Source organism: Podarcis tiliguerta (assembly GCF_965153285.1).
Source record: "Podarcis tiliguerta genome assembly, chromosome: 2".
Taxonomy (NCBI): domain Eukaryota; kingdom Metazoa; phylum Chordata; class Lepidosauria; order Squamata; family Lacertidae; genus Podarcis; species Podarcis tiliguerta.
The window spans coordinates 52,821,414-52,834,678 of NC_139535.1; the positions used below are offsets into that span (position 1 = coordinate 52,821,414).

At 45.9% G+C, this 13,265-nt stretch overlaps 2 protein-coding genes across 11 annotated transcripts in view; both read left to right on the forward strand.

The window, feature by feature from the left end:
* LOC310672388 (taste receptor type 2 member 40-like) overlaps positions 1-13,265 on the forward strand; it is a 154,737-nt gene that overhangs the window by 103,191 nt on the left and 38,281 nt on the right. The window lies entirely within an intron of this gene.
* The window catches only part of MST1 (macrophage stimulating 1), a 21,823-nt gene continuing 8,628 nt past the window's right edge, over positions 71-13,265 (forward strand). For 2 of the 10 annotated variants that reach the window (XM_083429419.1, XM_083429422.1), the window contains exons 1-13: positions 71-572; positions 740-840; positions 1,654-1,706; positions 2,685-3,859; positions 5,137-5,269; positions 5,868-5,980; positions 6,461-6,575; positions 7,383-7,519; positions 9,205-9,325; positions 10,028-10,146; positions 11,435-11,597; positions 11,745-11,875; positions 12,769-12,871. In XM_083429419.1, the coding sequence (XP_083285545.1) occupies positions 3,808-3,859; positions 5,137-5,269; positions 5,868-5,980; positions 6,461-6,575; positions 7,383-7,519; positions 9,205-9,325; positions 10,028-10,146; positions 11,435-11,597; positions 11,745-11,875; positions 12,769-12,871 (1,187 nt within the window). In that variant the 5' untranslated portion in view covers positions 71-572; positions 740-840; positions 1,654-1,706; positions 2,685-3,807. Of the gene's footprint in view, positions 841-1,653; positions 3,860-5,136; positions 5,270-5,867; positions 5,981-6,460; positions 6,576-7,382; positions 7,520-9,204; positions 9,326-10,027; positions 10,147-11,434; positions 11,598-11,744; positions 11,876-12,768; positions 12,872-13,265 lie in introns of all 10 variants that reach the window. The other 8 variants (XM_083429425.1, XM_083429423.1, XM_083429417.1 and 5 more) reach the window with 8 other exon arrangements.

Here is a 13,265-nt window from a genome sequence, read left to right on the forward strand (position 1 = left end):
GAAGTGTAGTCCCACGGATCAAGGCGCGCACTAGCAACGCTTGGCAGGGCCCAAACATACTACGACTCCCAGAAGCCTGCGGTCTACGTTTCGGCGCCTAGGCTGGACCTGTGGCTTCGGCGTCGCCCGCGCGGCTCGTGCAGAGTTAGGCGCTGGAATGTATTGGCGCTCGCGCTCTCTAGCGGGGAAATGGCGCGAGGGCGGAGGCGGATTAAATTCCACAACTTTATTATGCAGAAGTTCAGGACGGGTTTCTTCCTAACCCGGCGACGGGAGGGAGGGAGAGAGATGCACTTGGAGACCGAGGCGTGGATTTCCTCAAGTCCCATTTTGTCACCGTAACTTTAGTTTTATTAACTAAAATGACCGGCATTGCAAAGGAGGAGCATTTTGTCCTGCCCTCAGGAGGATGCAGTGGCATTACAGAGCAGGCTGGCTGCAGAAATCGGAGCACAGCCTCGGCGTGGAGGAGCTGCAAGAATTTGCGTTGCTCCACCCGAAAGAGAGATGTCCGCTGCGGCAGGAGTCGCACGCCCACTAATGGCAATAGTATTCGTCGTGGTCGCCTTCTGGTGGGTGGCGCCGCTTCGTTTCCTTTCTGAAAATTTCAGCACCTTCCCTTCCTGCCACACCTTTTAGTAAAGTTGCTACTAGAAGGCTGCTGTCATTTCAGGTCCACCGCACTCTTCAGCCTTTCCGAATATGCATGTGTTTAATTATATTTCTGTGCCTGTTCCAGCCTGCTCCGTGGCCTCTCTTCGATGTTCCCACGTCCAGCAGCAGCTCTCCTCCGGATTTACTAAAACTGTTGCAGAATCCTTCCCTTTTTATTCACCACTGGTAAGCACCATTCTCAAGTCTGCCCCTCCTCCGCCCATACTGACAACCCTCGGGGTATTTCTTTTCAGCTGCCATGTTATGTGAAAGGGCGCTCTGTTGAATTTAGTGGGTCTTTTCAAGTTTGGGTGCTTCCAGACAAGAGTTTGCTGTGGAACTGGCACACAAACATCTTTGCAGTGTCTGGTGTCATCAAAACGGCAGCCTGTACTTCAATAAATATGGAACAAATCTGGGGTTCCCTTTACCATGGAAAATCCAATAAATATTTATCACCTGTTACACATCCACAGTCACCACTGGTGTGAAAAGTCATCATTTCTTTTGTTTCATGGTGGGTGGTTTGTCACAAGTGTGGTGATGTTTCTGGCAGGTGGTCTGTACTTCTGTTTTGCTCCTTACCTGGGCACAGGGTTTGTTTCCAATGCCAAACAAAAGACACTTGTATCCACCTATTGCCACATGCTGAAAGCCTGCCTGGATTCAAACAACCTACTTCGGAGGAGCTATCCTCTCAAGACCTTCACAATGTGCAGGATTACCTTGGAGTCTGTCATCACAGTACATACACCAGACGTACAATAATCCAGTGATCTTGCGCAAGACCTCATTATGATAGGTCACAGTCCCACAATACATTTAAACTTTTAAAGCACACTCTTCCCCCAAATAATCCTGGAAACTCTGGTTTGTTAAGGTTGCTGGGAATTGTAGTTCTACAAGGGATAAACTACAATTCTCATGATTCTTTGGGGAAAGCCATGTGCTTTAAATGAATGGTGTGAGTGTGCTAATGATTTCAATATTTCATTGCAGTTGCGCATTTCCACCTCCTACTTCAGCTCCACCAAATCAAATTCCAGATTGATGTAGGTAAATGCCACTCTTTCACAAAACCTCAATGTTGTTTTTTTAAAAAATTAAATGGATATTGCCCCCTCCTCCACCCTTCATCCCTTGAAAGTACAAGCCTATTGTGAAGCATGATAACTAAGGACTAGTAACATTTGCTATTGTGTATTTCCGGTGAATTGCATATTTAAAGATGCATGTGTATGGGGACAGAAATAAAGGGCAGGGCTTTCGGAGGGGAGAGACAAAAACCACAGCCCATGTACATTCTGTGTGAAGCTCTGCCCATTGGTGTGAATGGCAAGCAGTGTCCATCCCTGGGGTCAGAAGTGCATGAAAGCTAGTGTGCCAATCACACACTGAGAAAAACCAGGCCTGATTGTTTAGACAATTCAACACAGTTCAGTGCCAGATGCATAGCATCCAGTGTCTGTCATGATGGTAAACATATAAAAATGAACTAAATAGTTGGCAACCTAAATGGTGTTCCCATATTCCCAGAAATCTGTATGAAGCCCTTTCTGGAAGTATCCCATGTGTGCATGATAAGATCTAGCTGTTAGGGTGTAACCCCAAACACATTTTCTAACTAGAGTGTCTCATTGAACTCAGTAGAACTTGTAAGCAAATACGCTTAGGAACATGCTGTCAATGTGTACCTCAGGTGTGGACATTGGCAGTGCCTTTCAACGTTGTACTGCTGCATAATGGAAAGAAACTGAACAGGTGCATGCCCTGTTACTATTGGAGAAAGTGTTACCTATTGAATTTCTCCCTAGATTTAAGGTGGCTTAAATCTAACTTGGAATTGCCCTTGTTTTGATTAATGTGTATGCAAAATTGGTTGGGATATCAATTTTCCAAATCAACATATTCTCAGCAATAACTTCTCTGTTCCTAGACTGTGTAAATAGCCATACATTTTCTTGGCAGCGCCCCCATTCGCTTGTTTGTTTTAAAAAGTATTTTTACTTTGCTCTTCTTCTTTTTTAAAGGGCTCTTAGAGCAGCTTACAACAATCATAAGAAGACAGTCCACGCCCTTGAACTTTCAGTCTAAAAGATGCAGCCCAAAAGGAAAAGGGATTGGGCAGGACAAGGAAAAAACCTAAATTCAGACACTATTTCTTATAAGTGTTATTTCAAATAAGTTTGAATAAGAGCTTTCTTCTAGCACGTAAGGTTGAAGCAAGCTCCCTGCAGCTGCTCCCTCTCTGGCCAAGGGATGGGACCAAGTTGGTCTCCACTTTGGCATGATGTGGGTGTGTAAACAACAGTTTCCCAGTGGACCTTGGTTTCCTGGCCACATGCCTTTAAAGCTGCAAAGCAGGCAGAAAGCAGCGGGTACTGCTTTTCTTCAGATACAGCCTAAAGAACATAGAGCTTTGATCCATTTAGGGTGCACATCCTCATTCTCTGCCCCCAGGCTGTGCACTTCCTTGTAAGTCTCTCTTTTGCTCTGTTGTCCACTCCTTTAGGGATTCTGCTCTTCTGAAGTGCCTTCTTTTATCCCTTTGTGGATGTGGCTGCCCTCGGCTTGAAGTTCCAGTTATAACCCTGCAAACAGTCTCCATAGGCTCTTGCTCTTCACTCTGTGCTGGCTGTTTCTTCTTTCTTTTTTTTTAGCTTTTTCCTCCATTGGGTCTTGTTCACTGGGGAGGGTTTCTGAGAATGTGGGGCGTAGCACCCATCAGGCCACTTACAGGAAGGGGAAGGCTCCTGAGTCAGGGCCAGCTCGGACTGGGTGGGAGCAATTTCCTAACTTGACATTGCATCATACTGATTTTTTTAAAAAACAAAATATTCTGAGTGTTTTGTGTCAGCTGGGACCTGGGGAAGGGGCCAACCCACTGGTTGAAGGAGCTGGGAAAGAAAAAGTGAAGAGGTACTTAAGGAGGTCCACTCAGAGAAGTCTCCCATGAGCAACTGTACCCCAGGCCCTCTAAACTTCTCCCTCCTCCAGAATTATTCCTGACACGTGAGCTCTGGGTAAATATTTGGCCAGTGGGGTCAGGGGGGCTCTGTGCCTTTGCTTCCTGCTGGGATATTCCTGTGTGCACAGCCCAGCTGGCAGATCCATTTAGCCAAGCTGGGAAGGCTGGTGCTGCCGGTGGGAATCATGCAGGCCATGGGTGCTCTGGTCCTTCTGTTGGGCTGTACCTTCAGCACAGGTAAGAAACCTCCTCTCCCATTTCTGAGTATATGCTGACTAGAGGTGGGTAAGAATTCCTGGTGAGGGGCTTCCAATCTGGGCCGCCTCCGAACTGGCAGTATTTTATGGGACGGATTCAGTTCTATACTGGAAATTTAGGTTTGCATGATTACAGTGGATTAAAGTGCTCTAGTGTGACAAATCCCTTGTGGTTTGGAAAGTGATGGGGAAACAGGCTGAAAAGTGTGGAACAAACACTTGATTAACAGGAAGACTTATAAACACTGCAAGCAGATGGTGAATTCTGCGTGTGTGGTTGTATAATTCCCCATGAGCAAATCAAAAACAAATGCTCAGTAAACATTAACCACAGTGTAAGCTTTGTGCATGTGAATTGGAATGGATGTTCAATAAGCAGGCTGTTTGGAAGAGCCTCTAGTCCTGTTGAAGCACACAATCTGAGCAGAGTGAGAAAGAGCTTGTCTTCCTCCCAACTCTTGCTATCCCAATCTCTCATGTCCCCTCAGAGCTCTAGATAAGCAAGCAAGAATCAATTGCTAAGAGCAAACACAATGGGTGGAACTCAAAATTGTGCTAAGGTGGTTGTTTCATCTGTGCAGGTATTTCTGTTTGCTAGATAGAACAATCTCTCCTCTCCTCCCTCCATGCCCTGCTTTGGGGCTTCTCCAGACTCCCTCACCTACCAGAGCTGATTTAGAGGGGGCGTGGAGGCACACGGAGGGAGGAGAGAGGGGAACAGCCCCATAGTGCTGGTGGGACTTGTTGCACTGGTTCCGGCTAGAGCAACACCTGAGTTGAATCTAACCCAACTTCTAGGCAGTGTCTCTGCCTCCCTCTCTCCCCTGGCAGGGCTCAAGAGCCTTTGACAGATTCATCACCAACATTCAGTGGGTCTGAATTTGGCAATGCAGTTCTATAGCTAATGCATGCAAAAAAAAGCATGTACTCAACTAAAGTGTGCAAACCCCCGCACATATTAATCATTAATCATTAATTTAAAAAAGTAAAGCAATGTGTAAATGAGAACAGAATTTAAGATTGGAAAAAATGAGAAATGGAAGGAAACCAAAATTGACAGATTTCTCCATCCCCAGCTCCAAAACTGTCCCTTACTCCCTGGCTTCACAAACTGCTAGATGATCACATCTTAAGTGTTAGGAGCCCTGCTTGCTTGCTTGTTTCTCTGGATTGTGCCCTGCATCTTCTGGAGCTGGTTGGATTCTGGATTCTTTTCAAGGGGCCAGAGCAACGTGCATTTTAAAAATGTCTTTCCAGGCCAGCGTTCTCCTCTGAATGACTTCCAGAAACTAAAAGCGACTAAGCTAATCCATTTGTCCTACCAGAGGGCGGAGCAGCCCAAGGCCTTAGAAGAGTGTGCACGGGGTTGTGTCTTGTGGCTTGACTGCAGGTAAGAGGCAAAGCCAGAACACTGGGTGCACAAGGGCACAGGAGCTACAGAATCATACAGGGATGAACAGAAGGACCTGCCTTTGGTCCCAGGAGATGGTCTGAAGGCACGCAAGACCATCACCTTGCTAAAGCTCAGCAGGTCTGGGTCTGGTGGTCAGTGCCTGCATGGGGAGGCCACTTGAGAATCACTGGTAGACTGCCTTAGGTTCCATGGTGGTTGGGGGCGGGGAGGCAGGATAGAAATCTAACAAAATTAAAATCTAGGTCTTTGGCTTATTTAGCCTTGGTGGCCTTCAGGAAGCTGCTATCTCAGCTTCAGCATCCCTACCTTCACAGCTGGAATATAGGAATAATATTGACTTACCATACATAGTTGCTGTCAGGACTGCCGAAATAATTTATGAACACAATAAGACTTTATGCTTATTATTAGCAGAGGTATGAGGAGGCGGCCAAGATAGAATTCACATAACAATAGAAAGCAGAAGGTAACTGGGAATCTGTTGTATATAGAAGCAAATGCCAAAATGGGATATGGGATATTCTGGTTGCTTTTCTGGGCCAATGAATATTCTGCTGTTGTGTTGCTCCTCCAGAGCCTTTCACTACAACTTGCACAGTAATCGATGTCAGCTGCTGAATTTCACCCAGAATACACCCCACACTCAGTTGCAGAGGAATGTCCACTATGACCTCTACCAGAAAAAAGGTAGGATGGCGCGGACTTGAACTTTGCAAGGAAGGGGAATGTGAGGAATCATCACACATGTGCAATGGAAATATGTTCTGGAGGGGCCCTCAGTCAACAGATGTATTTATTTTGAGACAGAGAAATGACTCTGCTGCAATTTGGAGAATAAAAGTTGTTCAATGATTGGGTGAGCTGTAAGTGAGAGCACTGACTTAAGCAGGTCAAGAGGGAGACAACCGTGGGCAGCAAGGAGCAGGCCAGGGTGGGGGCTGAGAGTTAAAATACCCATTAAGAACCCCCCACATGTTTTTGTGGAGTATGGGAAAATGAGGGGGCAACTAACGTTTGCTCTATGCTAATCCGCTTGTGTCATGCCACCTTCGAATTTATCAAAGGACAGAAGTCCAGTTACACTGCTCTGCTGTGCTCAGGTGTCCTGCGCCTTTGTGCATGAGCCTTATGAGTATCTCCATCACTTGTCATCTCTCCCTTCCACAGGTTACATAAGGCGCTGCATCATGGGAAATGGGACAAGCTACAGAGGGAACCAGTCGGTGACTGAGAAGGGGAAAACCTGTCAACATTGGGGCAAAAAGACTCCGCACGACCACAGGTAAATCTTTATGAGGGACGAAGTAAGAGTGAAATACAAACCCCTAAAACAACAACATAATACAGGTGCAGTGTAAATAGTGAGAACATGGTCCCACTGTACCCTTTGGTAGTGGCGCCGACCCTGTGGGAACGCCCTCCCATCAGATGTCAAGGAAATAAACAACTATCTGACTTTTAGAAGACATCTGAAGGCAGCCCTGTTTAGGGAAGTTTTTAATGTTTGATGTTTTGTTGCCTAATAATGATGATGATGATGTATTTTTATACCCCACCCATCTGGCTGGATTTCCCCAGCCACTCTGGGTGGCTCCCAACAGAACAACAACAACAACAACAGTAGTAATAGTAATAATATTTCCCAGGGCTTGTGTGTGTGTTAGATGAGTTAAGAAATGTCCATTGTTGAACATTGGAGGACCAGGAGCAGGATTAAGGAACCCCTGGCCCTCCAGATGTTGTTGGACTCCACCTCCCATCAGTCCTAGCCAGCATGATGATCAGAGATGATGGGAGTTGTTTATCCTTCTGTCAGCAGGTTAAGACCTTCGTATTCAAACAAGCCTTTGAAAGTGAATGGATTGACTGTGCTGATTGCTGGACTGTTGTCAGGGCAAACTGTATTTTAATTACTTGTTCAAATGTATTTTAACTTCTGTTTTAATTATGGTAATTGTGGCTTCAAAATTGAGGTTTTGAATAAAACAGAGGGCTGATTTTTGCAGAGAGTTCTAGATTAATTGCTAAAAGGATCCTTTTGGTTTGGAGCATTTGCCTGAGCCTGACAGTTCTGCCTCTGTTCTATAAGGTTTTCCCCATCACGATATAATGGGTTGGAAGAAAATTATTGCCGGAATCCTGATGATGATGTGCATGGCCCTTGGTGCTACACAACTGACCCTACAACCCGGCACCAAAGCTGTGGCATCAAGAAATGTGAAAATGGTATGTAGATTGGCTTGAGAAACCTGCATACCACTCACTCGCTGAGCTAGTTATGTGACTAATCTCACATAATTATTCACGAAGTTACAATTATTGGCAAATATGCATTTGCACTACTGAGGTTTAAGTTTCAAACATCTCAAGGACAAAAATGCTATTTGAAGCACTGGTATTGCTAGGTTCAATGCTCCAATAATTTTGGAAAAATAGACACAGTATTCTAGCCTTTCAGGTGAAAGAAGCCAGTGGAATTCTCAAATCAAGTGAAGCCTCTTCCAACATCATTTTTAATTAACTCCATGAACTAGCTCAATACGTTGTCTCTGACTAGCACTCACCCAGCAGTAGGTAGAATTCTTCAGAGTCAGTAATGGAAACAGCTAGTCTGGACTTTTCTTCCCCCATTATGCTGAGCCCCATGATTGCCATATGGGAACACAATATTGCGGATCAGGAGGACATATTTTCTGGGCCAGCGCCAGCTTGCTGTGATTGCGCAAACGATGGGTTGTATTTTACTCAAGAGTGGACCTCCTGAAATCAATGATCATGACTAAGATAGGTCCATTAATTTTAATGGGCATGTTCTGCATAAACCTTAGTTGGATACTACCCAGTTATTTTAATTTGATAGTCTGTAACTGAAGATGACCATGAATTCCCCCTTTGAAATTTAGTCTTGCCACTTGTACGGTATCTGCTACAGATTTTGAAGCAACATGCAAGAAGCATCAAGGTTAAATATGGTGCAATGATACTGAGACCTGCTTCTGTCTGATGTCTGGCATTGCCTGGTGTCTCTGCGTGTTTATTTGTGTGAGATGGTGCTGATGGTTATCAAGCTACGTCCAGTCTGGTGTCCTCTCTCATCTCACTGCATGCTGGCTCTTGTCAGCTTGCTTTGCTTGTGTTGTCTGATATCTGCTTAGGTCTCAGGAGTCTCATATCTTGTCTCCGTCTGATCTTGCTTGTTTGGCGTCTGCTCAAGTTGCTTGGTGTCTTCTCTTTCTATGTGTATGTTCACATTGCCTTGCATTGGTATCGGTGCTTGCTGAAAAAGGCTAGCCCAAGACATTTTGCTGCCTAAGGTGGAGCAACAGATCAAGTCAACATGCCTAAGAGCCATGGGTGACCAACTGATTGTGACACTTGAGGCAGAAAACCCCACAAGTGCTTTTCCCTTTCCCTGACACTAAACTAAAAATAAAAATACAGCTGTAATAAATTAAATAACTTACCAATCACTTTCGCTGCCTGTTATGTACTGAGCATGGATCCCAGAACAATAGGCAGGTAGGATCCTAGAATTCAACAACCTGATTGGCCTGCAGGAGCAGCCCAATCAGGCTCCAGGAGGGAAGCAGAGTCAGCAAATCACACGGGACCCATTATGCAAATAATGTATATAAGCCTGAGGTTTTAGGGGGGAAATTCATTCACTGTTTACGAGCTGCAATAAAGAGCATGAAATCAATACGCGACTCAGAGTATATTTCACTGCCCTTTCAGGCCACCTCAAACTAACTGCCTGGGGCAAACTTTGCTTGCTCAGGTTTTGCTCATCTGCTTGTGCCAGTAACTTTTGCAGAATGTGTCCTCTCTTCACCTTTCCAGCTGAGGTGTCAGGTGAGGCTTGAGCAGGCTTTATTCTGCAGTGACTCTTTCTGTCTGTCTTTGAATTGCAGCTGCATGTCTGTCATGTAACGGGGAGGACTATCGTGGCTTCGTGGATCACACCGAGTCTGGCAGAGAGTGCCAACGCTGGGACCTGCAGCACCCTCACAGGCACCCATACCAGCCAAACAAGTACTGAGTTCCAGTCCTTGGGAAAGATATTAAAGGGCAGGGTAGGGACATTTCAAATCATAAAGTGACTGGGGAGCCCCTCATTATGGAGCTTTTTGGCAGACGTGGGAATCTGCCCATAGCTGTCAACTTTTCCCTTTTCTTGCGAGGAATCCTATTCAGAATAAGGGAATTTCCCTTTAAAAAAAGGGAAATGTTGACAGCTATGAAACTGCCCCAAGCTACGTTGGTGCCTCACAGTGAACTACTAGGCTATTTTTGCCCGTAAGAGAAATTGGCCAGTGGGTGCATTTGGAATTTTGAGAAAATATTGTTGGTCACAAAATGGCTGCTTTGTAGAGTGTCTGCATAGCACAAAATGGTTCCCACATTTAAAAGAGGAGAGGAAAAGGTGTGGGCATGCCCCCCACAACAATGGAAAAATGTGCCTACACCAGACACCGTGGTGCTTGTTGAGAAGGACAAGCTATTTGCATCTCTCCTTTGTTCAGAGTGGGGGATATCCAGTCCTGACATCCAGTGAAATGTGTGCATATCGGATGGGACATATTCAAATAGGACAGACCGAGACAGGAGCAGGAGCTGCCCTGTTATCTTCCTGAAGGAGGTGCAAATCGAGGCTTGCTGTAGGAGCAAGTGAAAATAGAAACACTGTGCACGTGGTTTCACACACATCCTTCTTCTCTCTCCTGCTGCTTAAAGATACCCCGATAAAGACCTAGATGACAATTACTGCCGTAATCCTGACAGTTCCGAGCGTCCTTGGTGTTACACAACAGATCCAACTAAGGAGCGAGAATATTGCCACATTCGGAAATGCAGTAAGTCCTCCTGAGATTTCAGGCAGTGGCGGAGCAAGCCGATTGGGCGCCTGGGGCGATGCATGTGCCCTGCACCCAGGAGCGGGGCCAGCCGCCCACGGAGCAGGGCCAGCCAGGGCAGGACACTCCATGGGGCCTCCAAGGAGTCTGCCTGCCTCCTCCCACTCAGCCGCCCTACAGCTGAGGGGGAGGCGGCAGGCAGACCGCTTGGGGTAGCTTGGAGCCTGTGGGCACCCAAGCCACCCTGTCATTCCCAGGAGAGACGCGTGGCTCGGGCGTGCTGCAGGCCCTGTGGTGAGTGCCGCCTGGCATTTTGCCACCCCCCTCAGTGGTGACACCCAGGTCGATCTGCCCCCACCGCACCCCCCTTCCTCCACCCCTGATTTCAGGGTTCACCTGATAGCAACAGTAGGGAGAGTATTGTCTTGAAGGGTATGCTACTGAGTGAAATCTGTTCCTAAAAAAAAATCAGCAGGTTGACCCCTGCCTGCTGGGTTTCCCTCTTCTGCTCACCCTCTGAGGTGGCATTGTCACCAATACTGTTATTAGTGACTTGAGAGCCAATAAAATTTGGGCTTGTTTCACCTGCTGATGTGAGAGGACAGGGAGTACAACATGTTCTTATGGAATGGAAAGGGAGGAGAGGGCAGAGCAGCCATTTAGCAACAGACACCTCTTTCCCTTTCAGTTCAATAGAGAAGATTGGCCCCACTTTAACCCAAGGGCCACACAAGAGCCAGTGACAATGAGCTTTGGCAATGATATGTTTGTTCTCAAGGGGAGTTTGCAAATGTCCGTAGAAACTCACACTGAACAATCCTAAATTCACTTAGCAGGGACTCAGCTACAGGTGGCAAAGATGCACAGGCACCCAAGGTGAAAAATTCCCATTTATCTTCACCTCAGCATCTACCTGATGCACATGACCTCTGACCCCATAACTTCCACTCCCCAAACTGGTGATGCACACAAATCTGGATTTTGCTGTGAAGTCTATATAATGCTGTCTTGAAAGTCTAAAAATCAATTCTGCAACTGATCATCATTAATTTAAAAAACATCCAGAATGTAAGCACATACGTAAAATATCAGTTTTGAAACTTCAGCTGCAACCCTCCCCACAATGAGTAACTTGAAATTTTGTTTCACAAGGCCTTTGTGTGTTTAGAATTAGTTTTGTAGCTATGTTTTTTTCTGTCTTGTTTATGATGTATGCTACTATATTGGTGTGGTAAAATTGGTTTTTGAAATAATTGTGGCTTTGATTTCCTTTTTCCACCCCTGGAAGTAGAGAAGCGCCGACATCTCCCATCTACAACCAGCTGCTTCAGAATGAAAGGAGAAGACTATCAAGGCAAAGTGAACATCACTGCGACGGGAATCCCCTGCCAACGCTGGGACTCTCAGATGCCTCACCGTCACCATTTCCTACCTGAGAAATATGAGTGCAAGTAGGTCCTTATTCAGGAACATGGAGGGTCTCTTGAATTTGCCCAGTCCCCAGAAGTTTCAGGTGCAAGTTGAGCCCAGTTAGGAGTCTTTTGGTGCTTCTGTGGGCAGGTGAGGAAGCTGCTGATACTCTGTCTTGCAATATCTAGGGGCCTTAAGGAGAATTATTGCCGAAATCCGGATGGCTCAGAGGCCCCCTGGTGTTTCACTAGCCTCCCCAACATGAGGACGGCCTTTTGCTTGCAGATCAAACGCTGTGCTGAGGATGTGCAGACAGAAGGTGAGAGCTGAATGGACTGGTCTGATGAGCTGGGATCGAGTGGGATCCTTTCAACAGTGATTCTTTCTTTTCTCTTTCTATTCAAGTCTGGGTAGTACCAATATATTATATTGTATTGTATTGTATTGTATTGTATTGTATTGTATTGTATTGTATTGTATTACACCATAAACAAGCTTTTGTATGTGATTTGGTATTGGAGGGTTTGACAGAGCTGCAATAGAGGTTTCCAAGTTTACAGCTACCAAGCATAGAATCACTTAACTATATAAAAGAACAAGTCTTGCTGAAGTCAAACCAACATGGCCTCTGTAAGGCTAAGTCTCGTCTCACGAACCTTTTGGAGTTATTTGGAAATGCCAAGAAGCAAACAGATAGAAGTGGTCCAGCTGACAATTGACTCTCCGTTGCAGTTGACTTTCGCAAAGCAACGGCACAGGGGCCCATGGCGCTGAGTCTCCTTTTTAGAGGCCCTCTTGTGGAATAATAACTGGTTCAGAAACAGGAAGCAGTGAGTAGGAATTATTGAAAAGTTCTTCTAGTGGAGAAAGTGGAGTCCCTCCAAGATCAATATCCAGACCTGTGCTTTTTATCTTGTTCATAAATGACCTAGAGTTAGCAGGTAAACAGTGAGGTTGCCAGGTTTGCTGATTAATTGTTCAGGGTGGTTCAACAACAACAACAACAACAACAACAACAACAACAGGGATGGCTTCCTTGGCTCCTCATAGGCATCTGGTTGCCCCTTGTGAGAACAGGAGGCTGGACTAATTGGATAATTGCCCTGATCCACCAGGCTGTTTTTATATCCTTACGGGGGGTCTGCTGTGTTAGAGATGATATTGAAGTGTATAGTAGGCAATGGCACTCAGGTGGGTCCTTTGTCCTCACAGACTGTTACCATGGAAATGGAGTTGAATATCGAGGCACCGTTAGTAAAACCCGGAAGGGAATCACTTGCCAGAAGTGGAAAGAGCAGTCACCTCACAAACCACAGTGAGTATGTGATGGTCTGTCTACCGGCAGGGCTACAATCCTAATGAAAATTTCTGCCCTCATCCATATGAGTTCTGAAGGTAAAGAGCCTGCCCCCCCCCACCGGGATTTTGGGGCCTAGCCATCAAATCCTTTCCCAAAAGCTGTACGCCCTGTACATTCCCAAAATAAATGGGGGGGGGGGGTAGAATAGAGTAAAATAAAGAGCACTTCTTTGTCATTTTTAATGTTTCAGATTACCTGAACCTGCCAGCACTGTATTGGTACAGAATCAGTACACTCGGCACTGTACCACATCCCTGTGTAGAAACAGTGAGGAAGAAGGATTGTCTTATTGTGGGGGGAATCTGTACTAGCACTGGAGAAAGGAGCACACAGCCTTCAAAGAACTGAA